This window comes from Myodes glareolus, chromosome 1 (assembly GCF_982192425.1).
Source record: "Myodes glareolus chromosome 1, mMyoGla1.1, whole genome shotgun sequence".
NCBI classification, from domain to species: domain Eukaryota; kingdom Metazoa; phylum Chordata; class Mammalia; order Rodentia; family Cricetidae; genus Myodes; species Myodes glareolus.
In genome coordinates, this window is record NC_142026.1 from 56,097,798 (window position 1) to 56,125,777 (window position 27,980).

The following is a 27,980-nucleotide window of genomic DNA, read 5'->3' on the forward strand; positions in this document are numbered from 1 at the left end:
ACCACCATCTGTGCCCCATACCCACACTTGGCTTGAGACACCAACCTGCACGAGGGCACCGGTCATAGTATGAAGTCCAGCCGGTGTAACATGGAGCCACTTCAGCCCCATTTCTCAGCCAGGTCAGCAAAACTCAAGAGCCTGCCCAGCCACTTCAGGACTGGGTATGTCCACTCTTGGCTGATTCACACTGAGCATGCGATCTGTGGAGACTAATATGCACCATAGCAGGAAGACATTTTACACCCAACTGCCGAATGGAGAAGCTGAGTATGGACAGCACATACCTGTAATTCTATTATTCTAGCATGTGAGAGGTGGAGACCGGAGGATCAGAAGTTCAAGGCTAGCCTCAGCTACATAAGTTTGAGACCAGCCTGGATTGCATCAATCTCAGCATTAAAAAAAAAAAAAATGACAGCAACAATAAAAACAAGTTGAAGAGTTGGCTCCACAGTTAAGAACACAAACGGCTTTTCCAATGGGTACAAATCTCATTCTCGACACCCACACCTGTTCACGTCCACTGTAACTCCAGCTCCATGGGACCCAATGCCTTGGCCACTGCGGGCACCTGCACTCTCATGCACTTTCACACAGACATGCACACAAAAGTCATGTTCTTTAAAGGCTTCTTGAGAGGCGACTTGTTCAGGTCCTACATTGTAGGACGTGCAGAGACAGTGTGGCAAAGCTCAGCATGCAGGCGAGGAGCAAGCTTTTACCCTTGTAGCCCATGATGTATCTACAAGACCGACTCCTGTGCCAGTCACCTTCCCATCCTATGAAAGTACCTGAGAAACAGGAAAGGTTTGTTTAGGCTGTGGTTTCCAGCTATGCTTGGCTGCCACGTTGCTGTGGGCCTCAGGCAGAGCAGAACTTCCTGGCTGTGGCAGAGAAGGCAGCTCACCTCATGGTGGCCAGCAGCAGAGAGCCAGAGAGAGGTCTGGGAACAGGATGTGCTCTTCACAGGTACATAATTCAGAGCCCCACTTCCTCCAACCAGGCCTCACCACTTAGTTTTACTAATTCAAGAATGCCATCAAATTCTGAGTCCATCAATGGATTAATTCATGGGTGAGCTTGGAAGGCTCGTGACCTGATCAGTTCTCAACTGGATTCACCGGCACATGAGCTTTCGGAGAACTTCTCACTCAAATCTTAACACAAGAAATGCAAAGGAATCTTTCCTGGAGTGGGATGTAATTCAATAGAGAGCTGACCTGGCACCCCCCAAGTCTTGGGCTCCATCCCCAGCACCACAGAGAATGAGTATGGTAGCATATGCCTACAATCCCAGCACTTGAGAGGTAGAGGTAGGAGGATCACAAGTTCAAGACCATCTCTGGCGCCGGGCGGTGGTGACTCACGCCTTTAATCCCAGCACTCAGGAGGCAGAGGAAGGCAGATCTCTGTGAGTTCGAGACCAGCCTGAGCAACAAGACCTAGTTCCAGGATAGGTTCCAAAGCTACAGAGAAACCCTGTCTCAAAAAACAAAACAAAACAAAACCAAAAAAAAAAAAAAAAATCTTAGGCTACATAGTAAATTGGAAGCCAGCTTGAGATGCGTAAGACCCTGTTTTTGTTCTATTTCGTTTACAAGGGGTGGTAGTGGTGGTGGTGAGATGGCTCAGCAAGTAAAGGCATTTGCCATGCAAGCCTGGTGACCTGAGTTCAATCCCTTGAACCCTTCTATTGGTGTGAGTAAAACAAACAAACACCAAGACCCAGTGGGCTGGGTGATACACACCTTTAATCCCAGCACTTGGTAGGCAGATCTCTGTGTTTGAGGCAAGCCTGGTTGACAGAGCAAATTCCAGGACACCCAAGGCTACACAGAGAAACCGGCTCAAACAAACAAACAAACAAATAAATAAAGATTAACTATGGGGAGAGTGTCCTGTATTCTTGACTCCTAGTTCAGACATCAGATAAGGATCAATCTAGAACAGCCTACCTGGAGTGTAGTAAATTCCTGGCGGCTCCAGGGATTGGAGGAGTCCTGTGAACTCACTAGGAACTGGACTGTTGACAAACCAGCATTCTAATGCCCTAAGCTAGAAAGATGGATGTCATGTCATCTTTGGAAATCTGAAGATCAGAGAGATCTTCCTGCCTGAGGAGGTTCAGCCTGGATAGACCTTTATTTTTTAACTACCCATTCGGCTGTCACCCTACACCAGTGGCACAGAACAATCACAGCTGTCCCCACCCGCATCCTTGGACAGCTGTGTGATTTGAATAACCAGGCAGACTGACGATGTGTGTGGAGGGGGAACGGACGCGGGCTGATTTGCCTGGTAAACAGTCCCTTGAGTCCTTCACGGTGCCAGGACTGGGGCCATGTATCTTTCTTCTCTCCAGTCTCAGGCGCAGCCTAGGCTCTTCCCTCACTCAAGCATCTCTGGGGGTCCTCTAAGTGTCTCAGCCCCTGGAGATTGCAGTGTTCCTTGGGAGCCTGGCCTAGGGAAGGAGCCATAACGGCAGGCCCTGAAGCAGAGGTAACTGAGAGCCAGTTAAGGCTGCTCCCCGGGCTTGTCCCAAAATTTGCATGAAGAGAATGAGGCTCCTCCGTGGGTCTCCTGACCTCACCTAGCGCTGCATAGTTCTGGGCTGAGGTCTGACACGCAGCAGATAGAGGAGGCAGTCCTGTGGGGAGCCACTGCACCACCCTGAAAGCAATGCCCCGGGTCTTCCTTGTGAGGAGTCGGAGACCACAACCACCTAACTGGAGCCGTCTGCCTGACCAGCTCCGGGGAGATGCCTATATCCCAGGTATGCACCTCCCTGGGCCTGGCAGCGAAGGGCCAGGGAGACACAGGGGTCACCCTCTGGCTTCTCTCCCCAGACTGCTGCAGCCTGGCAGTGCCACCAGCGCACAGATCTCCTAGTCTGAGAGACACTTGGGCAGCGGTGAGTCTGCAGCTGGCACGGGGACTAATTTCCACCCACATTCGGGAAGCTGGCTGTCCCTTACTCCAGGTCCCGGTGCACACACTTCCGGTCCAGGACCTTCTTCACTTGGCAAGCCGCTCCTTTCCCAGCAGCCAGCTCAGTCCAGTCTCGGTTAAGACCTACATTCTTAGGGTAGGTGGGCAGCTGTAGGGTCCTGCTCCAGGGATCTGTGTCCAGTGGGTGCAAACTAGGTGGAACGTGATTTACATCAACACTGGGTAAGGTAACAGAGATGGGGGCGGGGGCTCTGCTGCCTTAACCTCCCAGGAAGGTCAGCTGTGCTGCCTTTGAGAGGCAGGAAAGTACTAGTCAAAACTGAGAGAGCTTAGGGTCAGCTCGGTATGTGAGAGGCAGGCACTGAGCAAGGTGCTGAGGATTCAGAAGGGATGGATGCCCACTTTCTCACAAGCACAGACAATAAAACTAGGAAAGCTTGTATCAGCAAAGTGTTCCTGGCAATGGAGGGACATGAAGGGTCAGTGATGGGATTGGTGAAGGAAGGTCTTAAGAAGAGGGTAGCACCTGTCCCCACTACCCACAGACCCTCTTCTTATGGTCCTTAGCTGTGGGCACACTGAAAACTCTTGTTTGTAGAGTAGCAAAGCCTGGGCAGGATACAGCTGGCCCCGCTAACTCCTTCACCCCTTTGGCAGTCCTCACAGGGAACCCTGACCTCTGCTCCCAGGGCCCCGGGGACACTTGGCTGCCCGCTTTGCCCCAAGGCCTTCCCGCTGCAGCGCATGCTGACTCGGCACCTCAAGTGCCATAGCCCAGCACGGCGCCACGTGTGCCACTGCTGCGGCAAGGGCTTTCACGACGCCTTTGATCTCAAGCGCCACATGAGGACTCACACAGGTGAGCGACAGCAGGGACAATGAGGGTCTTCTGGACACCAGATGGGGATGGGGAGAAAATGAACCAGAGGGAGATTCATGGGGTATGGGGTTGGGGGGGTGTTTGAGTAGCAGGGACATCACGAGAGGCCTGAGACATGATATACCTCATTGGAGGTGGGAATAAGATGGCACTAAGAAAGGGGTCGGGCAGAGGGTAGAGATGGGTGCTGGCTACAGAATTCAGGTGCTGGGGCCAGCAAGATTTCTCAGAGTAAAGGCCATTGCTGGCAAGCCTGACGACCTGAGTTCAGTCCCCAGGACGCAGGTGATGTAGGAACAGACTCCCTCAATTACCTTCTGACTTGTGCCATGGCATTTGTGCACAGGTTCACTCACATGCACACACAAACACACACACTAAACAAAACGTAGTTAAAAACCTACGCCAGGCTTGGTAGTACTTGCTTTAAATCCCAGCAGATCTGAGTTCCAGGCCAACTAGACCTACACAGTGAGACCTTGGTGCCAATATAAATCAACAGGGTCTGCAGATGTGGCTCAGTGGTTAAGAGCACTGGCTGCTCTTCCAGAGTAGCTTGGTTCTGCTCCCAGCACCTACATGGCAGCTCCCGGGGGCCTGTTCTGTTCAGTTCTGGAGGATCCTATGCCTTTACACAGACAAACATGTAAGCACATACCCAATGCACATAAAATAAAAATAAGTAAATCATTAAAAAATAAAATCAATAAAGCCGGGCAGTGGTGGCACACACCTTTAATCCTAGCACTTGGGAGGCAGAGGCAGGCAGATTTATGTGAATTCGAGGCCAGCCTGTTCTACAGAGCGAGTTCCAGAACCACCAGGGCTATACAGAGAAACTGTCTCACAACAGAACAATAAACTTTTGGAATCCATATTCAGAGCAGTCAAGGGAACTTCCCAAGTTGCCAAGGACCCCTGCCTTTCTCAGGAGAGCTTTCCAGGGAGGAGTGGAGGAGACCCAGGGTCTGGCTCTTGTTGCCTTAGGGAAGGGATAGCAGATGGCTGGTGGGCCGTGAATGTAAGTGTCTGCCCAGCCTGGAATAAGGACAGGAAATGCAAGGCGGGAAGTCCACCTACAGTTTACAGCCCAAGCCTAGAGTCCGCAGCCATTGCCCTCTGCCCTCATCTTTACAGGAATACGGCCATTCCGCTGTGGAGCTTGTGGGAAAGCTTTCACTCAGCGCTGCTCCCTTGAAGCTCACCTTGCCAAGGTACACGGGCAGCCAGCCAGCTATGCCTACCGGGAGCGCAGGGAGAAGCTGCACGTGTGTGAAGACTGTGGCTTCACCAGCTCTCGGCCTGATGCTTACGCACAGCATCGCACGCTCCACCGCACAACCTGATATACCGGCGGCTTCTTATCCACGAGACGAATAAACAGGAAACGCTAGTACAAAAACTGGCATTTATTATAGGTGGGGAAGGGTCATTCAGTCCAGCGGTGGCCGCAGTGTGGGGCGGTGCATACGTAGTACAGGCGCATGGCGTCCTAGCAAGAAGAACGTTCAATTAGGAAGGGTCTGAAGTCAGGGGAGAGCAGTGTGGGGTACCCCAAAGAACTGTCAAAGGAACTTTCCAATCTTGATTTGAGGAAGTATTACATCAGTCCCAAACTGGCGTTCCCATCCCCTGGGGAACCACCCAGCCACCCAGAAAGAGGTAGCCTACTCACCTCAGCTCGCGCACTGTGTGACTGGAAGAATACTGCTTCCTTGTGGCCACACCTACGGGGACGGTTCAGTTACTAAAAGTGTGAAAAGACCCTCGTCATCCCCAGGGGACAGCCACTCTCTTTCCCCCAGGCCACTCACTTCTGGCAAGGGTGGTCCTCCGTCCGAGGTAGCGTGGGGTCCTGCGACACGTCTGCGATGATCTGAGTCAGCTCGCTGCAGTGATGGGGAAGCGAGTAATTACGGTTAGATTGGGTGTCCCAAGAGCATACCCGTGCCCCAAGCCGGGGTCCCGCCACTCACTCCACTTCGTGCGTAATTTTGTTGACGTAGATGCAGCTGTTGTCAGCTTCCTGCTGGTAATCGCAATTGCGGCACTACAGGAGAGGGAAGAGTGGCGGGAGAGGTGTCACAAACACATCAGAGGATGGAGGGAAGGATGATCCCAGGAGGGGAAGGACAAGAGGGTGTATTGAGGGGCAGTCAAGAGGCAAAAGCGTGGGACCCAGCAGGGGGCGGAGAGGAGGGCGCGCGAACAGGCTGGAGAGGGCGGCCGGCACTCACCGCGTACAGAAGAATGCGGTTCTCCTTGTCCTCCTTGGGGTACAGCATGTTATTACTAGGGGGAGAGGGAGGTCACAGGTCAGCCCTAAAGCCAATCCTCGCTGCTTTCCCACACCAGCTGCCCGGGACTCACCATTCCTGGCAGAATCGAATACCCACGAAACCCGGTTCGTAGGTCCCGTCTGGTTCCATAGCGACGGGCTTGTCGAATCTTCCGCGCTTGCGCGGCCGCCCTACGGACCGTGGGAAGGGTCAGACCGCGGGCCGGGGCTGCGCGCGCACGCGGGCTCTCGCTCTTGCTGGGGAGTCTGGCTGACGACTTGCAGCAATCCTTAGGTACTCTCTGGTAATCACTCCCGATTTCGGAACCTTGCTTCTCGATTTACAGAGTAGCACGGATCTAGGACAAGGGGTGAGACTAGGATGCGCAACGCCACCCGCAAGGCGCTGAGCGTAAACGGAAGAAGCCGTCGCTCTCTTCTTGGCGTCAGGCACATGCGCCGAGTTTACTCTGGCGAACCAGGCTTAACTCCAGCCTGTCTTTCTTCTTGGCGTCCGCCTCCTCCCGCCCTCCTGGGCGGTTTCCTGTGCAGCTATTGGAAGAACCGAGAGGCACGGACGGCCTCTCGGGATTGGCTGGACCTGCCAAAGACTCAGCCTGGAGGTGGAGAAAGGACGATAGCGATTGGCCGGCCGTGTTTGTTGGAGCGCTTGTATTGGTCAGCTTCGGAACCAGGGGCGGGACTGATATCCCAGAAGGAGCGGCGGCCACTGCGGAGCCGGTGTGAGGCTGCTGAACCGGATCGCGGGCCACTACAGAGCGCGGCGAGATGGAGGTGACGGGGATCTCGGCGCCCACGGTGACGGTTTTCATCAGCAGCTCTCTCAACAGCTTCCGCTCAGAGAAGCGGTACAGTCGTAGCCTGACCATCGCAGAGTTCAAGGTGTGGCCTTGGGGGCGGGGTCCGGGGGCGGAGCCTGTCGGCTAGTGGGCGGAGCTTGAAGTGAGCCTGCAGAGACTGGCAACCAGCCTCTGAGGCGTGGGAGCTCCAGAGAAATAGTCCACAGGGTAGGGGCGGGACCCGGGAAAATCAGATGCTCCAGAGAGCCGAGGGGGCGGGACCCAGAGGGAACTGTGCTAGGTCCAGGCCTTTGGGAACAGCAGGGATGCCATCGTAGTTGTTGATACGAGCCCGAAAGTGAGGCCTCTGACAGCCTTTCTCCTCTCCTGCCACCTTGCCGCAGTGTAAACTCGAACTGGTGGTGGGCAGTCCTGCTTCCTGCATGGAACTGGAGCTGTATGGCGCCGACGACAAGTTCTACAGCAAGTTGGATCAAGAGGATGCATTGCTGGGCTCCTATCCTGTAGATGATGGCTGCCGCATCCATGTGAGGCCCCCTTCCTGGGACCCCACAGAACGTTCATTCGTTTGTTTATTTACTGAACAAATTTTTGCTGTGCTTTGCCCGGGTGTGGTAACTAGTATAGGCCCTGCCCTCAGGGAACCCCCAGTTACGCATGGTGAAAAGCAGTGTTCAGTAGACAGTGACAGACCAGAGTTGTCTGGACAGGGTTAGAGGCACCCCGGGGGAGTGGTCAAACACAGGAGTCACTTGACTTCACTTGGGGGATTCTGAAAAGGCTTCCTGGAGGAATGGATGTTTGAGCTATATGAGGCTGTTTATGTGGTGGGGGGAGGTGGGGGGAAGAAAGTACAGAGCGCTAAAGAATTGTGGTGAACCACCATGAGCAGTCAGGCTAGCCAGACTGGGAGAAGCAAGAACACAAAAAGCCTCTGTGTGCATCAGCTCTCATCAGTCTGCCCTCAACCTCTCCCCACCTTCCCCCACTCAGTTCCTACCCCGCTGGTGCTTAGACCTCCGATTCTAAGCTTTGCCTCCATTCCCTTTTCTGTCTTGTGTTGTATTCTCTATCCAAAAAGTTCACTTCCATATACCCACACAACTGAGCCTTCTAATCTTTACTTAAGATGTTCGTCCAGTGCTGGAGACAGTGGGGCACACCCGTAATCTCAGCATTCAGGAGGAGTTAGGAGGCAAGCCTAAAATAAACAGTGGGACTCGGTTAAAAAACAAACACCAAGCAGTGGTGGCGCACGCCTTTAATCCCAGCACTCAGGAGGCAGAGGCAGGCAGAGCTCTGTGAGTTTGAAGCCAGTCTGATCTCTACAAGAGCTAGTTCCGGGACAGGCTCCAAAGCTACAGAGAAACCCTGTGTCGAAAAACCAAAAAATAAACAAGTCGGGCAGTGATGGCACACACCTCTAATTCTAGCACTTGGGAGACAGTGGCAGGTCTCTGTAAATTCAAGGCCTACCTGGTCTATATAGTAAGTTTCAGGATAACCAGGACTACACAGTGAAACCCTGTCTCAAAAAAATAGGAGTTGGTTGCAGAAGCTAGTCAGCCTGAGTTCAGTTCCTGGACCCTCATTAAGGAGAGAACCAGTTCCACAAAGTTGCCCTCTGGCGTATACACACACACACACACACACACACACACAATGGAAGGGCCAGGTGTGGTGGAACCAGAAAGCCTAAGCTCAGTTGTTAGCACAGACAAGAAAATGGCCTTCCAGATAGCACCTTTATGAGTCAGCAGTTTCATGTGTTTTGTTTGTTTTTATTTATTTTGTGCCACGGTGCACACGGTATGGTTTTCTCCTCTGTGTGAGTCTTGTGAGTTGCGCTCTGAGGACCGGGCTTGCCAGCAGGCACCTTTACCCACTGAGCCATCTCACTGCTGCTGTCCTTCTGTTCTTTCCCCTTTTGCTGCGTTGGTTTGTTTCTAGATTTATTCATTTTGTTTTGTGTGTGAGTATTTTGCCTGTATGTGTGTCTATGCGTAGAGGCCAGAAGAGGACATTGGATCCCCTGGAACTGGAGTCGCAGGTGTTGTGGGCTGCTGTGTGGGTGCTGAGAACCGAACCTGGGTCCTCTGCAAGAGCAGCAGTGCTTTCAACTGCTGAGCCACCTCTCCAGCACCTCTTGTTTTTTTGAGATAGTTTTGTGCTTCCCTGATTGGCCTCAAACTCCCTGTGTAGCCATGGCTAGCCCTCTATTCCTGAGTTTATCTCTACATGCCAGATGGAATTATAACTTAGTATAAAAATTTGACCTCTCTTTCTCCTTTTTTAAAGCATATTTTGGGTTTTTTCTTTGCTCTTCCCACACTCCAGCATATCATGGGGCTTTCTCACTGGTCTGGCTTTTTGTCGGTCTCCCTGATTAGAATTCTGGGAGGACAGAAGTCGCTCTCGCTGTAGGTCAGTGCTGTATCACCAGCTATGGGAATAGGGCCCAGCACACACAGGGTCCTCCATGAATCACCGAGTCACTGCTGATTCGTTGACCCCCAGAATAACGCCAGGACTGTGGTTCCGTTATCTCCATTTGTGGGAGGAATTATTGCTGTTGTTTTGTTCTGTTTGTTGGTTGATTGTTCTTATGCAGTTTGATTTCTTTGTGTGTGTGTGTTCTCCAGACTGTACTTGTCCTTGAACTCATAATCCTCTTGCCTCTACCTCCAGAGTACTGAGATTATAGGCCTGGGCCGCCCTCCCAACACTGGAGTTTACTCTTTCTTTCTTCCCTTTTTTTTTTTTAAAAAAAAAAACTTTCTGACTTTTTAAAAAAGATTGGAGTTACAGACAGTTGTGAGCTGTCATGTGGGTGCTGGGAATTGAACCTGGGTCCTCTGGAAGAGTGCTCTCAACTGCTGAGCCGTCTCTCCAGCCCTGGAGTTCACCTTCTTACGGGTGAACTCTTGCTAGAATTTTGACCTGGGTCTGCCCTGACTCCAGAAGCCACTAAGCCTGGAGAACTGGTCATTTTTTCTGTTGTTCATGTATCCTGTTACTGGTTCTTCAAACATGTGTGTTGGGTTGGGCATAGTTGCGAGACATAACCCAGAAGGCCTGTGTTAGCCCTACCCGTGGGCTGTGGTGGCATTAGCCAAATGATCACAGAACCAGATAGGAAAATCTGTGGGCATGAGGGCTGTGCAGGAGAGGTTGGCATCTTGGGTGCTGAGGAGGCTGGCCTTCAGTGAGATCTGTGAGGATTTCTGGGAGCAGGTGCCGTGTGGACGTCTCAATAATAGAAGAGGCAGGGAGGGCATGGCCTATGAGAACACTCTGAAGCGGAAGGGAATCCAGCGGCTTCCGGGAGCTGTTGGGGAGGACAGTGGATGTTAGGAGGGCGCTGAGCATGAGGGGTCTGCTGTGCCTCAGGGGTTCATGGGTACCTCAAGTTGTAGGCGGGAAGCCAGATGGAGGACAGGCAGAACAGGGAAACCAGAGACCCAGATGATCCTGGTTCTGGAGGTGGGGGCCACCCTCAGAGCATTGCTATGCCCTGAGAGGAAGGATGTGAGCCAGACTTGAGATGTCCAGCTGGTTTCAGGAGCTTGGCCACATCAATGATGTTGACGCCAGCGTGTGGAGGACATCTGGGGGCAGATGCAGTATCCCAGTATCCCGAGGCTGAGCTGGGGGTGAGGAAGGGGAGTGGCCAGTGTCTGTCCTGCTGTGCTGGTGACGGGCGGGCGGGGGAGGAGTGTGGCCTCTGTTAAAGTCTCCAGACCATACCAGTATGTGACTTGATGCCAGCATCCCAGGTCTTCTCTACCGACCCCGGTCCCCACTGACCTCCCTCCTCTTACCAAAGGTCGTTGACCACAGTGGCGTCCGGCTTGGAGAATATGAGGATGTGTCCAAGGTGGAGAAATTCGAAATCTCATCGGAAGCTTATGACCGGAGGCAAAGTACAGAATGCTTGGGCCGGGCTGGAAGGGTCCTGTGGGGTTCAGAAGGCTGGGAGAGGCAGTGGGGACCAGCCTTGGAGAGTGGAAGGTGGGGAGGTGGGACTCAGGGACAGGCACTGGGAGATGAGTCAAGGCAGCTGGCATGGAGTGCCTGGTAGGCCGGGAGATGGGGTTAGGCAGGCAAAGGGGCCCTTGAAAGACAGGGACTCGAGGTGGATTGGGGATTGGGTTGAAGAAGTAGTGGTAAAGATGGCATGGGATGTGTCCAGGGTGGTGTGGCATTTAGAGCAGGCATCTGAGGAAAGGTCAGGGTGGGTAGACGGGAGCATTTCAGGAGCCAGATGAAGATGAATGGGATACCAGACCAGAGGGGTGTGTGGAGAAATAGGGTCAGGTGAGGGACGGGAAGCAGATGGAGGGTAGGGAGAGGAAAGTAGGGGAGAAGCTTGCGGGTATCTGGTGGTGGCAGCTCTTAAACACTCAGAATAGAATTTCTGTATGAATTTCAGCCCTTTGTGGGAGGAACGTGATCTGAAGGTCAGGTTTGACCCTGTCCCCCTTCCCTGCCCCCTCCCTGCCCACAGACACAGTTCGGTCCTTCATGAAGCGCAGCAAGGTAGGCCCGTACAATGAAGAACTTCGGGCGCAGCGAGAGGCTGAAGCTGCCCAGCGCCTCAGCGAGGAGAAGGCCCAAGCCAGTGCCATCTCTGTGGGTAGCCGTTGTGAGGTGCAGGCACCTGGCCAGTCCCTTCGCCGAGGCACTGTCATGTATGTAGGTAGGTGTCTTTTTGGCACTGTGACTGGAAACTTGACAGAACTTTCGGAAAGATGTTTTTTGGCTCATAGTTTCAGAGCGTTCAGCTCATGGCCATTTGGCTCCATGCACTTGGCCATAGCATCATGGAAGACCAGGCTGGCCTCAAACTCAGAGGCTGTCCTGCCTTGGCCTCCCAAGTGCTGGTATTAAAGGTGTGCACCACCACACCCAGTGTTGGATTCTAGTGTCCAAACCGAGAAGGAGTTGCCCCCATAGACCATCTCATATACCACAGCCGATGCAAAAGCATGAGGGTTTTACTAATTCTGTCATGACAGGGTCCCTCAGCATTCGGGAAGCTGAGAGACCTCGAATAGCTGGTACAGTCTACTTTTAAAGGAGAAGGCCACAGAAGCAAGGGGGGTTGTTCTTTGACCATTATGATTGGCTTTATTCGAAAAGGGCTAATACCAATAATTGGTTGGAGAGCTATTGTCAGATCAGATGAGGTAAGAGGTCATTTTGACCCTGTTTCCCAGGGGACTGAGTCAAAACATACATGTATGGGTAATTGTTCAGGAACTGAGTACGTGCATGTGTAGCTGTTAGGTCCTTGGTTCCCAAGGGAGGAGGGGAAGCACTAAGGCACGGAGGCTGAGCGGGTTCAGAATTGTCAGAAATGGCTTCAGAATTGTCTTAAAGTCTTACACCAGCTCCTATGAAATCTATGCAGTCAGTCACTAACCTGAAGCCTAGCTTATCCACGGCTACATTGCCACATAAGCAGTGGAGGTAGGAGTCTGTCTCCACGGCAGCCTTTCCACTCCACAAGGAAGCAGCCAGGAGTGAGCTCTATCTAGAGGTTTCACCGAGATTTCTCTCCTGGGCAGGACTCACAGATTTCAAGCCAGGCTACTGGGTTGGTGTCCGGTATGATGAGCCCTTAGGGAAGAACGATGGCAGGTAACATGTGCCCACTGCTGTATGTGCTTGTCCATGTATGTGGGAGCCCGCACACACATGGCTCGTGGAGTGGTAGCCGCCCCTCACTGCTGCCTTCCTGTCCTGTCCTGCAGTGTGAATGGGAAACGCTACTTTGAATGCCAGCCCAAGTACGGTGCCTTTGTCAAGCCGTCTCTTGTCACTGTGGGAGACTTCCCCGAGGAGGACTACGGGTTGGACGAGATGTGACACGGAAGGACGTGGTCCCCTGCTGCAGCCCTGACAGGGCCCCTCTGTCCGCCTGTAACCCTTTCCTCCCCTGTTTAATATTATTCACTTCTGTCTGCTGTTGACTTTTGAGATTTGTGCATTAAATTAATGAGAACCCAGGAGGATGTGGGAGTCTCTTGATTTGGGAAGATCATGGTAGTGATTCATGGTGGGCGGCAGTGATGGGCATACCTTTAATCCCAGCACTTAGGAGCAGAGGTAGGTAGAGCTCTGAGTTCAAGGCCAGCATGGTCTACAGAGTGAGTTCCAAGAATAGCGAGAAGTACATAAAAAGACCCCTTCCAAAAAATATCTGGATGAAGAGGTAGCACCTAGATTCCTCCAAGAGATGGCTTTACATCTTTTGTTTTGATTGTTTTTCGAGACAGGGTCTCTCTGTAGGTTTAGAGCCTATCCTGGAACTAGCTCTTGTAGACCAGACTGGCCTCGAACTCACAAAGATCTGCCTGCCTCTGCCTCCCGAGTGCTGGGATTAAAGGCTTGTGCCACCACCGCCCAGTGGCTTTACACCTTTTTACTTACCATAATATCCTGCGCACTGGAGAGGCGGTTCCCGGCTAAGATTGATTGCTGTGGGGCTGGGGAGACCGCTCAGCGCTGCTCCTCCGGAGGACCTGGGTTCAATTCCCAGCACCCACATGGCAGCTCACAACTATCTATAGTTCCCAAATCTGACCCCCTCACACAGACATCCATGCAGGAAAAACACCAATGCATGCAAATAAACTTTTTTTAAAAAAGTGCAAACCTTATAGAAAAGAAAGTAGGAAGTACACTTGAACACATTGGCACAGGGAACCACTTCCTAAATATAACCCCAGCAGCATAGACACTGAGAGAAACAATAAGTGGGACCTCCTGAAACTGAAAAGCTTCTGTACAGCAAAGGACATGGTCAACAAGACAAAAGGACAGCTTACAGAATGGGCAAAGATCTTCACTAACCCCACATCAGACAGAGGTCTGATCTCCAAAATATACAAAGAACTCAAGAAACTGGACACCAAAAGATCACATAATCCAATAAAAAAAATGGAGTACAGATCTAAACAGAGAGCTCTCAACAGAGGAATCTAAAATGGCTGAAAGACACTTAAGGAAATGCTCAACATCATCAGAGAAATGCAAATCAAAACAACTCTGAGATTCCATCTTAAACCTGTAAGAATGGCCAAGATCAAAAACACTGATGACAACTTATACTGGAGAGGTTGTGGGGAAAAGGGAACACTTCTGCATTGCTGATGGGAATGCAAGCTGGTACAGCCCCTTTGGATGTCAGTGTGGCGATTTCTCAGAAAATTAGGAAACAACCTTCTTCAAGACCCAGTAATACCACTTTTGGGTATATATCCAAAGGATGCTCAATAGTGCCACAAAGACGTGTTCAACTATGTTCATAGCAGCTTTGTTTGTCATAGCCAGAACCTGGAAACAACCTAAATGCCTCTCGACCGAAGAATGGATAAGGAAAATGTGGTCCATTTGCACAATGGAGTACTACACAGCAGAAAAAAATAGCGACATCTTGAATTATGCAAGAAAATGGATGGAACTAGAAAACCTCATTTTGAGTGAGGTAACCCAGACACAGAAAAACAATTACCACATGTACTCACTCATAGGTGGTTTTTAAACATAAAGTGAAGAAAGCCATCCTACAAACCACAATCCCAGAGAACTTAGACAACAATGTGGACACTAAGAGAGACTTACACAGATATAATCTACATGGGATGTAGAAAGTAGAAAAAGACAAGATTTCCTGAGTAAATTGGGAGCATGGGGACCTTGGGGAAGAATTGAAGGAGGGGAGAGGCAGGGAGGGGAGCAAAAAAAAAAAATGTAGAGCTCAATAAATATCAGTTAAAAAAAAAGGGCTTGCTGCTGTAGCAGAGGACCAGCGTCCATCCCAGCACTCAGCTTCCTGCAAACACAGTCTACGTACCCATACAGATTTCTCTTAAGCCCTCTGCTGCTGTAACAGCCCAAGATAACGGGGCTTATGAAGATGAAAGCTCAAGTCCGGCTTTTTTGTTGGTTTTGAGACATAGTTTGGCCTGGACTTACTGTGTAGGCCAGGCCGGCCTCAAACTTAGAGATTCTTCTTAACCGCTTTCTCCTAGGTGCTAGGAATAAAGGCATGTGTAACCACACCCTCCCTGTAGCTTGATTCATTTTTTTAAATTTTTATTATTTCAGAGTCAACATTTACAAATTATCTCAGATATGATAACATTTCTTTTTTTAAATGTTTATTTAATATGGATACATACAATATATATAAAATATTCTGTCTGCGTGTATGTCTGCAGGCCAGAAGATGGCACCAGACCTCATTACAGATGGTTGTGAGCCACCATGTGGTTGCTGGGAATTGAACTCAGGACCTTTGGAAGAGCAGGCAATGCTCTTAACCACTGAGCCATCTCTCCAACCCCTTGATTCATTCTCTTTAGGGGCTCACATATTCCCCAGAATAATGACTTCTGTGTCAGCAGCCGTCTCTGTACACCTTGGTGTATGCCCATCCTCTCCCACCTCACATCCAGGAGCAGCCTTTAAGGAAGAGCACCAGAACTGGGCATAGTAGTTCACTGAAGTCCTAGCATTCAGGAAGCAGAGGCAGGAGGTTAGCCTTGGTGATTTGGAGGACAGCCCGGGTTATGAGGAATTCCAAACTTGCCTGGGCTGGAGTACAAACCTGGAAGAGGCACAATTCAAAACTTACTCCTAACTCATTGGCCAGGGTGTTGTCATGTGACTCCATGGTAAAACTAGGAGAACCTGGGAGTCAGTCCTTACCTCTAAGAGCTGTTAGCTCAGCCAGTTGTCAAAGGAGCTGTGCTAGAGTCGTGGAGGAGGGAGGGTGCTGGTGAGATCCGCTGCAGACCCGCACCGGAGGGACCTTTGTATTCTAAGACTTGTTCTTATGCTTTGCCCATGAAGGCAGAAAAGGGCATCAGGTGCCCTAGAAGTGGAGTTACTATTGGGGGTCACCAGGAAGGTGCTGGGAATTGAACCCAGGTCCTCTTGGAAGAGCAGCCAGTGCTCTGAACTGCCTAGCCATTTCTCCAGCCCCACTTGGTATTTTAAGGAAGTAAGAAGCCAGGTCAGGTTTGTGGAACAGGTCTGCCATCCTCCCTCTTCAGACAGGGCTACTCAGTGAGCTGAAGGCCTGCCTGAAGGAATGGTGAGACCTGGCCTCAAAACCCACAGAGAGGGGCTGGAGAGATAGCTCAGAGGTTAAGAGCACTGCCTGCTCTTCCAGAGGTGCTGAGTTCAATTCCCAGTAACCACATGGTGACTCACAACCATCTGTAATGAGATCTGGTTCCCTCTTCTGGCCTGCAGCAGACATGCAGACAGAATACTGTATACATAATAAATAAATAAATCTTTAAAAAAAAAGTGGGCAGTGGTGGCGCACACCTGCAGAGTGAGTTCCAGGACAGCCAGGGTTACACAGAGAAACACTGTCTCGAAAAACCAAAAACCAGAAGAGAAAAAGAACTTTAGCAAGCTTCAGCTTCAATTTCAGCCCACCTGGTGGCTCACAACCATCTACAACTTCAGTTCCAGGGGACCCGACGCCATCTTCTGGCCTCAGACGGCACTGCAGACATGTGGTACATATACATACATGCCAAAAAAAAAACCCTCATACACATAAAATTTTTAAAAAATTAAAAATAAAAAGAGGGCTGGGAATATTGCTCAGGGGCAGAGTATTTGCCTGGAATATGTTCCCATCTCAAGTAGAGAAAAGAAAGAGAGGAAGGGAGGGAGGAAGGAAAGAAGGCAGGTGGACTCTGGAAGTAGGCAAGTAGAACGAAGCCATTATTTCTTTGCAGTGTTCAGTAGCCTGGCAGAGAACGCTGTCTCAGGCTTACAGTGTGTGTGCAACCCTGAGTTCTGGAGAGTGAGTCACTAGACTTGGGCCTCCATGTAAAATAATAACCTTCATTAGCTCTTTCAAGGGATTCTGGGTAGAACAACTTTTTGGAAGATGGTTTAATTGTTTAATTGCTAGCTAGCCAAAATGGGTGGGTGGGGGCGGATACAGTAAGAAGGAAACAAATGTACCGGAAGGCTGTGGTGTTCTTGGGCACACAGCCGGTGTCACCTACCCCCCCCCCCGCCACAGAGCATGGACACACAGCCTCTAACCCCCCCACAGACAATGTGGGCTCACTCTGATAGACTCAACCCAGAGGGTCAACCCCAAACAGACACAAGACATGGTATGCACAAACTGCCTACAGATTTGCACAAGTCACAAACCGACCACACATACCGAGTGCCATCAGACATCACAAGAAATAGATCCATAGAATATGCTGGCGCCCCACACCCCACACCCCAAGTCAACAAGCAAGAGGTATGCCCAACTTCTAGACCAGCTTGTTGGGCAGCTTGCTGTGACTGTGACAAATATGGATGAGAGTTTTTTTCTCTGTGTGTGTGCACGTGTGTGCATCTGTGTATATGGGCATGCATATGGAGGTCCGAGGTTAATGTTGGGAATAATCCTCTGGTGCTCTTCCCCCTCATACTTCAAGGCATGTCTCTCATTTAAACCCAGAGCTCACTGATAGTGGCTAGTCTTGCTAGTCAGCTTGCTCTGGAGACCCCAACCCCACCCCGTGTCCCCCTCCCAAGGCTAGAATGACAAGCAGGCCTACCATGCCCACCTAACATTTACATGGGTATGCAAACTCCAGTCAGACTTGCAAACACTGTAACCCTCGGCCCTACCTGAGATAATGTACACAGGAAAGGAGCCTGACCATAGCTCAGTGATCCAGAACTGGCCAAGCATGCATGAGGTCCTGGGTCCGACCCCTAGCTTTCCAAACAGGGAAAATGAGGAAAGGCTCGGGGTTGCAGAGATTCCCATCTGTGACTACTTGACCCTCGTTATTATCTCTGCCTGTGGTAAGACAGCATCACAACAAGGAGCCCGTGGCAATGCTGCTCATCTCTCAGTAGCAGGGGAAGCAGAGCAAGAGGGACCAGGATCCCACCAGCCCCTTCAAGTGTGCACCACCATGTCTTCCCTTCCTTCAACTAGTCCCACTTAAAGGTTCCACTATCAATAGTGACACTGACTGGTGACCAATCTTTAGCCTAAGGGCCTTTGGGGGGACACACAGGATCCAAATAACACCTGCCAACCTGAGATCAGCAAGAGAGCTCACCCTCCAGCACCCAGGACCCAAGATCATAAATACTTCATGTGATGGGGCTAAGAGGGGAAGAGGAGGAGCTTGTGTTCTCCGCCGGTACACTCCAGGTTACTGCACACAAATCTACCAAGCTCCAGCACAAACTTTCCGGGAGTGCTTCAAAAGTCTCCCAGTTAGTGCTGGAGAGATGGCTCAGTGGTTAAGAGCACTGACTGCCCTTCCAGATGAACCCAGGTTTGATTCCCAGCAGCCACAGTCTTAGTCGAACACACCTGGAAGTCCATGCATGTGGCACACAGACATAAATACAGCACATCACGTAGATTTAAAAGAGTAATTTTTTAATATTTATTTATTTATTATGTATACAATATTCTGTGTGTGCCTGAAGGCCAGAAGAGGGCACCAGACCTTATTACAGATGGTTGTGAGCCACCATGTGGTTGCTGGGAATTGAACTCAGGACCTTTGGAAGAGCAGGCAATGCTCTTAACCTCTGAGCCATCTCTCCAGCCCTAAAAGAATAATTTATATGTGCATTGGTACGAGGGTGTCAGATCCCCTGGAACTGGACAGTTGCATGCCGCCCTGTGGGTGCTGGGAACTGAACCCCGGTCCTCTGGAAGAACAGTCAGTGCTCTTCTTTTTTTAAAAAAAAAATTATGTATTTATTATGGAGACAATATTCTGTCTGTGTGTATGCCTGCACCAGACCTCATTACAGATGGTTGTGAGACACCATGTGGTTGCTGGGAATTAAACTCAGGACCTCTGGAAGAGCAGGCAATGCTCTTAACCTCTGAGCCATCTCTCCAGCCCCCACACAGATATTTTTAATGTCAAAAAATAAAAACATAAAAATTTTAACCAGACAGTGGTGGCGCATGCCCAGTATTTGGGAGGCAGAGGCAGGTGGATCTCTGTGAGTTCGAGGCCAGCCTGGTCTACAGAGAGAGTTCCAGGACTGCCAGTGCCACACAGAGAACAAAAAAAACCCTTCTCAAAAAGCAAACAAAAAGTTTAAAAAATGAATAAAAAGAAAAGACTCATGGTTGTGAAGTGGTGAGTTGACAGCAGATGGGTTAACCAGGTGTGTATGTGAGCGCCATCGCTGGTGAGCTGACAGCGGATGCGCTGATCCGTGTGTGTGTGTGTGTGTGTGTGTGTGTGTGTGTGTGTGTGAACACCATCGCTGGTGAACTGACAGTGGACGAGCTGAACAGTGCATGTGTGAGCACCATCATTGGTGAGCTGACAGTTTACAGGCTAATCCGTGTGTGCGTGCGTGTGTGTAAAACACCGCGGCTGCTGAGCTGACAGTGGACTGGCTGATCAGTGCACGTGTGAGCAGTGCGCGTGTGAGCAGTGCGTGTGTGATCAGTGCGCGTGTGAGCAGTGCGCATGTGAGCAGTGCGCGTGTGAGCGCCATCACTGGCCATGCAGTGCCGCTCCTCACGTGTCCTAAGCCAGCCCCCAACCACCAAACCACCACCCCGTTCTCTCACTGCTGCACTCTAGTCACATACTCTACCCCTGAGCCACACTCCAGGAGCAGACTGGTAATTTATTTGTACATTTAGTTAGGGTTTTTTGTTTTTGTTTTTGCACCGCTGGGTATTTAACCAAGGGCCTTGCGCATTCTACCACTGAACCAAATTTTTAGCCCTTCTTGGGTTTTGTTTAAAAATTTAAAATTAGCTGAGTGGTGTATGCCTTTAATACCAACACTAGAGAGGCAGAGGCAGGTGGATCTCTGAGTTCCAGGACAGCTGGGTCCGCAGAGTGAGCTCCAGGATGGCCAGGGCAGTTGCACAGAAAACCCCCGTCTTGTTAAAATAAATAAATAAATAAACACCAAAAATAGCTTCAGGAGGTCCCCAAAACTGACTGGATTCACTAGGCTCCTCCCAAAAGTGTATTTAAGCAGTGAAACCTGCTGCATGCCAATCAGACAAGCCCAGGCTTCTGCAAGAAGCAGAGATCAATTGAAATGCCTGGAAGACGCTCAGACTGCCTGAGGCACCTGGAAAGGCCGTTATCCAACCTGTTGTGCCGCCTGCAGGCTGTGCTCCAAGTTCACGGTGTTTGCGAGGTGTCACCATGCTGGGGCGGGCATGGTGATGCATCTAGCTGTCTTTGAGTCATTTCTGCTTCTGTAAGTGACCCCTCACCCATATTCCTGTAAATAACCCAATCAAACTCATTGGTTCACCAAGCTGGACTTTGGTGGCATGTGTACTTTGGTCTGTCATGGGCTCCCTCTTTGGGGCGGGTAGTTGTTTTTTCCTGCCTCCCCAGGAAAAGTCTGTTGCACAAAAGCTCTTAACCCCTGAGACATGTCTTCTGTAATACTCCATTATTCATAACACAGCTAGATCGGAAGCACTCCAGGTAAGCAGAGCAGGCAGTGAGTGAAAAGGAAACTAAATAGCCATATTTGCCAGGGACATCTTGAGCGTAGGAACGCGGGTCACGCTTGAATAGGAGTGGCCGTAACTAAAGCAATCCCTCCCGTGACTCCTGTTGACCAGAAACCTAACTGGCATCACCAAACGCACTGACTGCAGCCTGTGGTCCAGAGCTGAGCTAAATTTCTGAGTTAAGGGTTTGCATGCTAATAATGAGTTGCTTTTCGTGCCCATTAAAACCTTGGGATAATTAACTAGTTAAGAGAGGTGTAATTAGTAAGCTTTAGTGCAAACTCTGGAGCCCAGCAACCCAGGTTCGAATCCAGCTCTGGCTATTCAGATGAATGAGCTACGTACAGCCTTACTCCTCAGAAGCAGGACTGACAATAGACCCACCTACACACACACACACACACACACACACACACACACAGCCTCGCTCCTCAGAAGCAGGACTGACAATAGACCCACCTACACATAAACACACACACAAAGTTGCTGGGCCTATTAGCTTTTGTTAGTGAGGCAAATGGCCCACAGAAATGCTTGCTCGTCATTTAGCTAAAAGAACAGCAAGGATTATGCACAGCCAGAATAGACCGCGCTGCAATTTTCGTGGCCTTGTGCTTACTTTTAAACCATCACCCTTTTACTCCGTAACGCTCCTCTAGGTTTGTCCACCCTTTCCAGAAAGGATTCCTTCAGCTTTTCCAGGTCTACACCAGGCCTCCACTTCCCTCATCGGCAATGACCCTAGCCTGGGCCGTAACCTCACAGCCTCCACCAGGGGGCAGCAGCGCACCGCTCAGCCGCTGTGGGGCCTGCAGTCCTACAGGACAGTAGTCCCGCAAATAAAAAGGACTTCATTTCCCAGAAAGCATCGCGATATCTCAGCTCCCTCCTACTGTTCCCGAGCGGACTTAGTCGTTCTCCTGGGTTCCTCCCACCCAGTACCAGCAGGAATTGTGCAATGGGAGATCTGGCCGCCCGCTGAGAGGACGGCGGTGCTGCGCAAGTGCTGGCACTGAAAACCCTGTCACTACATAGCCCAGGCTAACCCGAACTCCAGCCAGTGGATGGGGTACCGGAACTGAAGGCCTGCAACCTCAAATCATGCCTGATTCAGTTTTGGTAATTGTCATCATATGACCTTCTTGTTTTGTTTATTAAACGTCTCCCATTGTATTAGTTAACGGAGTAATTGGTTTCTGGAGACTGAGTCTTGCTATGTAGCTGTAGCTAGCCTGGTAAATGCTAAGATTACAGGCATGCGCAATCACGCCTGCCTCTCTCGGGCAGTGTATCATCTCATTCAGAAATGCTTTTGTATGGTTCTGCAAAAGACATTAAATCTTTTAAAAAACTACACTAAGGGAGTTGAAGAGATGGCTCAGTGTTAAGCGAACTGACTGCTCTTCCAGAGGTCCTGGGCTCAATTCCCAGCACCCACATGGCGGTTCACAACTGTCTGTAACTCTAGTTCCAAGGGATCCGGCATCCTCATACAGACATACATGCAGGAAACAGACACGTGTTGATGGGGTTTCTATCCTGCCTAGTTCTCGCAATCGTTAAGTCCCAAAGAAAATCACACAGAGGTCTACATTGGTTATAAACTGATTGGCCCATTATCTAAGGCTTTTTATTAGCTCTTATAACTTATTATGTTAGCCCATTATTCTTATCTATGCTAGCCATGTGGCTTGGTTCCTTTTTCAGCAAGGCAGTCACATCTTGTTTCTTCTGTGATTGGGTCAGGACTGCAGAGGAATGGGCTTCCTCCTTCTCAGAATTCTCCTGTTCTCATTGACCTGCCTCTCCTTCCTGTCTGGTTGTCCCACCTATACTTCCTGCCTGGCTACTGGCCAATCAGCATTTGTTTAAAATATAATTGACAGACTACAGACCATTCTCCCACACCACAAATGCACATAAAATACAAATAAATGAATTATAAGAAAAGATTCATAAGAATAAGTTGCATTGATTTTAAGATATTATTTAATATTTTGTCAGTACTCAAATATTTCTGATTATTTCATAAATGTAGTCTTTCCTGTTGATTTATACAAATCAAAATCTAGGGTCCCTACATCACATGCTGCATTCGGATAGCTCTCTTAAGAATTCTGCAACAGTCCTGCTCCAGCTCATTTTTCAGAGATTTCCTAGGGTCTACACCAGGAATTTCCCACAGTCTAAATAATAAGAACTTAACTGGTTTCATCCCTTGATACTTTCTTTTGTTTTTGTTTTTGTTTGTTTGTTTTCCAAGACAGGGTTTCTCTGTAGCTTTGTTTGTCTTTGTGATATTAAGATCTGGTGCTGGTTGGGGCTGGAGAGACGGCTCAGTGGTTAAGAGCATTAGCTGCTCTTCTATAGGACCTGGGATTCGATTCCCAGCACCCACAGGGCAGCTCACATTATCTCTAGTTACAGAGAATCCGATGCCCTCTATTGGCCGTCGAAGGCACCATACACAAACATAGTACAAAGATCTACAAGCAGGCAAAACACGCAAGCATAAACAAAGTTTAAACTTTTTAAGAAAAGATCCTAATCCTGATGGCTTGGCTGAGGCAGGAGGATTGTAGGCTCTGTCTGGGGTACATATGAAGACTCTGTCTTTAAAAGGAGGGTGAATTCTGGGGATCTAGAACTCTTGCTTAGAGTGAATGAGGTCTCTGGAGCCTCAGAAGTAAAGGAGACAAAGAGACAGAATAAGAGAAAATATAAACCAGGCTAGTGAGACTGTTCAGAGTTAACAGTGCTGGCTGTCAAGCCTAAAGACCCGAGTAAGATCCCTGGGACCTGTGTGAAGGTGGAAGAGAAAACCGATCCCACAAGGCCCTTTGACTTCCATATGTTCATGCCTCCAATAATAATAAATGAATAATTTTTAAAGAGAAGAGATGTGGGCAGGCACTCAGAAGCTGCCCCAAATCCTGTGAACAACCTTACCTAAACCACTTGCTCCACAGAGCAAGACTTGAGTGGAAGTGTTCCTTCTGTCTGCTGGCAATCAATGCCCTACTTGGTGTGAAGAATCCTGTATTTGTTTTCCTAGGGTAAAAATGCACACAGCTCGGGCACATGCTGTCACAGCCAGCTGCTTTCACGACTTTTGTTGTTCCCTTTGAGACAGGGTCTCACTATGTAACCTTGACTGTTGGGGCTCTAGAGGACAGGCCTTCACACCCCCACTTGATCTGTTTTTCACTCTTGTGGTTGGCAGAAAACAAGAGCAAAAACAAGAATGAAACAATCTGTTGTTTTCAGCAATGTTTCTAAGGATGTTTACCTCTACGGTGATGAGCTTCCTGCTTTTGCTGGCTCGGCCTCTCCTGCTGAGGGCTATATATACTGTGTGAGACAGTGGAATAGAGGCTTGTCTGCAGAACCTGAAGTGTGCTGTGTGTGAATCCCGACGTCCCTCACTTAGAGAACTGCAGCTGCTGTGCTGACGCGGCACTTGACCAGCCTCAAACCCAGAGATCTGCCTGCTCTGTCTCTCAAGTGCTGGACTTAAAAGAATGCCCTGCTAGCCCTGTCTGTTTGGTGTTTTGTTCTGTTTGAGACAGGGTCTAGGCATGCCACTTAGGCTGGACTAGAACCCATGGCAACCCTCTTGCCTCTGCTTCTGGAGCACCACACAAAGCCCCACTCCTGATATATATTCTATATCTGACTCTTTCAGGGTCAGAACGAGGACTGTTTGGTGCTTTTTTTTTAAAATATTATTTTCAAGAATAGAACACACGTGACTAGCATGCAAACTACCCTGGGTTCTGTCCCCAGCCCCAGGAAAAGGCACTCGGAAGTGGTGACGAGAGGATCGGGAGTTCAGGGTCATCCTCAGCACAGAGACTTTCGAGGCCAGTTTGGGAGACCCAACATCCTGTTTCAAAATAAACCAAAGGCAGGTGAGCTGAGTCCTTGGGTAAAAGTGCTTGCTGCTGAGACTGAGGATCTGAGTGCGATTCTAAGCACCCGCATTGGAGAAGGAGCACAGTAACCCTTGCAAGCTGTTCTTTGACTACCAACTTCCACACGTGCACCATGGCAAAGATAAAATGTCCAAGGGCTGGGAGAGTAGAACGCATTCACATAGCATGCCTGAGGACCCAGCCCAGAACCCCATCAGAGCAGAAAAGTGAAAACAAGTCTAGCTCTTCCACCGGTTCCTTGGTACTTTCTTCTTTAAGAGCCCTCTCCTTGACTGTCAGCGTGACAAGGCTGGATGTCCAAATGACTCACAACTTGGCTGTAGTGATGCTGGCTGTCCGCCCAGCCCTGGGGACTGTGACTAGCAGACCTGACCTCACACGGCCTTTCCGGAGAGGCAGCCTCTGTGCAGGTGGATCTCCCTTTCTCCGTAGCCGTGCTCTGAGATAAGCAAGCGGAAGCTACAGGACCCTTCCCAACCCTTCTTCAGAAACCATACAAACTGTCATCACCCTGAGGAGCCACACACCGTCACGCTGTGCTGTCTGTCAACCAAAGTGCTCACAAGATGCTCAGTTTCAAGAGGGGGCCACAGACACCCCCCATCCTTTTTTTCTTCTTTCTTTCTTTCTTTCTTTTTTTTTTTTTTGAAATAGGGCCTCACTCTGTAGCCCAGGCTGGCCTCGAACTCACAGAGATCCACCTCTCTGCCTCCCAAATGCTGGGACCAAAGGTGTGCACAACTGTCCCCAGCTCTTTCTTATTCTTGAAACAGTCCATACTGGAACCTGTGGTCTTCCTGCCTCTGTCTCAGTGCTGGGATTTACAGGCCTGCACCACCCACCCAGTGTGGTCCTGTTCGTAAGACACCCCCTCTGCCACAGAGAACATCCTTTCTGTAGCCAAGCATGGTGTCTAACACTCATAAGTAGAAGTGATGGGGTGGGTCCAGTTCCTAGCTAGCCTGGGCTACACAGAAAGGTTTAGACAAGCCATGTCTCAAGTGAGACTCTGTCTCAAACTACACACACAGAGGGGGGGAAATAGCCACACAGTACAACGTCACATAAACAAGAAGCAACCAAAATTTCATTTTTCCCCCAATATTTCTTTTAGTTTACGTGTGTGTGTGTGTGTGTGTGTGTGTGTGTTTGTGTGTGTGTGTGACTGGTCTTTATCCCAGAACTTTATACATGCTAGGTAAGAATTCTACCCTTGAACTACCTCCTCAGATCCAAGAATTTTATTTTCTTTCTTTCTTTCTTTCTTTCTTTCTTTCTTTCTTTCTTTCTTTTTTCTTCCTTTTTTTACTTTTCTTTTTATTTTAAGAAAAGTAAGTTGTTATTTCAAATTAAGCTGACTGAGTTGGTTGTTTCAATAATTACTCTTCAAAGAAACCTTCCACGGAGCAAACCACAAAAACTTAAGTCATCTTTTTGTTTGTTATTGTTGTTGTTTGCTTGTTTTGGAGAAAAGGTGGTCTCACTATGCAGCCCCAGCTGGTGTGGAACTTTTTGTGCACACCAGGCTGACCTCAAACTTACGGAGATCCATCTGTCTTCTCTGCCTCCCAAATGCTGGGATTAAAGGTACGCACTCAGTTTTTATTATTTATTTAATTTTGCTTGTATGTGTGCTATGTGGTGTCTTTCTGTATGCTGTGAATATGTGTTGTTCTCATTGGTTGATAAATAAAGCTGCTTTGGCCTATGGCAAGGCAGGAAACAGTGAGGTAGGAAATCCAAGCAGAGATACAAGAGGAGGGTGGAATCTGGGAGATGCCAGCCAGCCACCAAGGAAGCAAGACATGCAGAAAATGAGGTAATAAGCCACAAACCATGTGACAAAGCAAAGATAAGAAATATGGGTTAATTTAAATGTAAGGGCTAGCTAGTAAAAAGCTTGAGTCATTGGCCAAGCATTTATAAGCAATATGAAGCCTCTGAGTGGTTATTCGGGAACTGGCAGGTGGGAGAGAGATCTCGGATTACATATGTGTGTGTGTGCTTGAGTGTATGTGTGTGTGCTACCTGAGTGCAGAAGTCCATGGACGTCAGAAGAGAGCACTGGGTCCCCTAAAACTGGAGTTAGAGGTGCTATTAACAGCTGAGCCACCTCTCCAGCCTCAAGAGGTTTCTTTAAGGGACAATTATTGTTCTTTTCTTCGTTTCAGTTGTATATATTCTCCTCTTATCCATCCTGAAGTCACACACCACATTCCCATCTCAGTGTCTGTCAACCAGTAACAGTAGAGCAGAGTGAGGAATTTGATACAAAGTATCTACTCCCACGGTACAAACAACAGTTGAGAGACTATGCAAAACTGCAAAGATGGATGGGAAATGTGGTCTTGCTTAGGAAGCCCAAAAGGGAAACTCTCTAAGTAGATCCTTGGTATAAATAGACAGACCCAAGACCTTCTCAGAGGCCCCGCTAAAAGGTCAAAGAGAACTTCAGTTCTGCGTCCTTACCCGTGAGTGGACTTGGCAAGGATTGTCTACGGCTGGGGCATGGGTCTGGAAGGAGTCAAGCTGTGTTCCTAGGGACCTGACCCTTCCCCCTGGTTATAGTCATTAGGCGGTTGTGTCTGCGTTCTCTTTACTAACAATGTCTGACTTAGCTCTCTGCTGACCTTGGCCGTTTTCCTCCCTACAGATAGTATATACGATGCTGCACTTTATAAACTTGCTTGACCTAAGTCATCAGTTTATGCCAGATCTCCTGGTCCCAGCGATTGCTTTTGTCTTTTTTATGTTTTGTCTTCTTAATTTCTCATTCCTAGTCCTCTCACTTAACACCTCACTGTTTGGAATCCCTATTCCTGCCACTTCAGCTCACACTGGCCCATCTCTACTGCACAGTTGGGACTGTGCTCGTTCTGAAAACAGGGAGGGATTGTATTGTTAGCTGTGTCTGTCTGCTGCTTGTCTGCCTCTCCTTCCACAGAGGGTGTAACCTCATGGCTGTGCTGGTTAGGTTTTTTGTCATCTTGACACAAGCTAGGGATACCTGGGAAGAGTTCCGCAATCTCAATTGAGAACATGTTTCCATCATGTTGGCCTATAATCAAATCTGTGGGGTACATTTTTTAGTTAATGATTGATGTGGGAGAGCCCGGTGCACTGTGGGCAGTATCGCCCCAGGCACGTGGTCCTGAACTGTTTAAAAAAGCAGGTTGAGTGAGTCATGGAGAGAGAGCATACCAGTGAGCAGAGTTCCTCCAGGACTCTGCTTTGGGTCCTGCCTCCAGGTTCCCGCCTTGGCTTCCCTGGCTACACTATAACATGTAGCCCAATTAAATGCTTTCCTTCCCGCATTGCTTTTGGTCATGGTCTTTACTATAGCAAAAGAAAACAAACTAGAACAATGGTCTTGTTCATCACTAGATCTCCATCGTCTATGGTTTAGTCAGTGCTCAATAAATAGTGTTTGAGGAAGAAATGAAGAAGAAAAACTTCAGCTGGCTTTCAGATGGTGGAATAGTTTATATACAGTGAAAACGATGCTTTTAGGACTGTGGGAGATTATCCAGGGTGTACATAATGATCATGATAGGGTAGATGACATTTGTAACAAACCCTGCAAAAGAACTCA

General features: G+C 49.3%; 3 protein-coding genes across 3 annotated transcripts; 2 read left to right on the forward strand and 1 right to left on the reverse strand.

Moving 5' to 3' along the window:
• The first annotated feature begins 2,329 nt into the window (after positions 1-2,329).
• Ovol3 (ovo like zinc finger 3) lies at positions 2,330-5,234 on the forward strand. Its single transcript, XM_048438645.2, has 4 exons — positions 2,330-2,776; positions 2,850-2,914; positions 3,610-3,811; positions 4,970-5,234. Exons 1-4 carry the CDS (start codon positions 2,683-2,685, stop codon positions 5,176-5,178), a joined length of 570 nt encoding a protein of 189 aa, XP_048294602.1. The 5' UTR covers positions 2,330-2,682; the 3' UTR covers positions 5,179-5,234.
• Polr2i (RNA polymerase II subunit I) lies at positions 5,227-6,542 on the reverse strand. Its single transcript, XM_048438648.3, has 6 exons — positions 6,203-6,542; positions 6,070-6,124; positions 5,809-5,882; positions 5,647-5,721; positions 5,508-5,559; positions 5,227-5,324 (listed from the first exon to the last, which is right to left on the reverse strand). Exons 1-6 carry the CDS (start codon positions 6,259-6,261, stop codon positions 5,262-5,264), a joined length of 378 nt encoding a protein of 125 aa, XP_048294605.1. The 5' UTR covers positions 6,262-6,542; the 3' UTR covers positions 5,227-5,261.
• Positions 6,543-6,754: 212 nt separating this feature from the next.
• On the forward strand, positions 6,755-12,943 carry Tbcb (tubulin folding cofactor B). The gene is made up of 6 exons (XM_087906739.1): positions 6,755-7,013; positions 7,315-7,458; positions 10,758-10,854; positions 11,439-11,630; positions 12,502-12,574; positions 12,688-12,943. The coding sequence occupies exons 1-6, from the start codon at positions 6,900-6,902 to the stop codon at positions 12,800-12,802; spliced, it is 735 nt and encodes a 244-aa protein (XP_087762865.1). The 5' UTR covers positions 6,755-6,899; the 3' UTR covers positions 12,803-12,943.
• Positions 12,944-27,980: the final 15,037 nt, after the last annotated feature.

Bases quoted from the DNA above. Each gene is read 5' to 3' on its own strand.
- Polr2i (XM_048438648.3), bottom strand. From the start codon at position 6,261: ATGGAACCAGACGGGACCTACGAACCGGGTTTCGTGGGTATTCGATTC. The intron at 6,125-6,202 runs GTGAGTCCCGGG...CTCTCCCCCTAG, and splicing joins ATTCGATTCTGCCAGGAATG to TAATAACATGCTGTACCCCA. The intron at 5,722-5,808 runs GTGAGTGGCGGG...CCATCACTGCAG, and splicing joins AAAATTACGCACGAAGTGGA to CGAGCTGACTCAGATCATCG.
- Tbcb (XM_087906739.1), top strand. From the start codon at position 6,900: ATGGAGGTGACGGGGATCTCGGCGCCCACGGTGACGGTTTTCATCAGC. The intron at 7,014-7,314 runs GTGTGGCCTTGG...ACCTTGCCGCAG, and splicing joins TGACCATCGCAGAGTTCAAG to TGTAAACTCGAACTGGTGGT. The intron at 12,575-12,687 runs GTAACATGTGCC...CCTGTCCTGCAG, and splicing joins TTAGGGAAGAACGATGGCAG to TGTGAATGGGAAACGCTACT.
- Ovol3 (XM_048438645.2), top strand. From the start codon at position 2,683: ATGCCCCGGGTCTTCCTTGTGAGGAGTCGGAGACCACAACCACCTAAC. The intron at 2,915-3,609 runs GTGAGTCTGCAG...CCCCTTTGGCAG, and splicing joins TGAGAGACACTTGGGCAGCG to TCCTCACAGGGAACCCTGAC. The intron at 3,812-4,969 runs GTGAGCGACAGC...TCATCTTTACAG, and splicing joins CCACATGAGGACTCACACAG to GAATACGGCCATTCCGCTGT.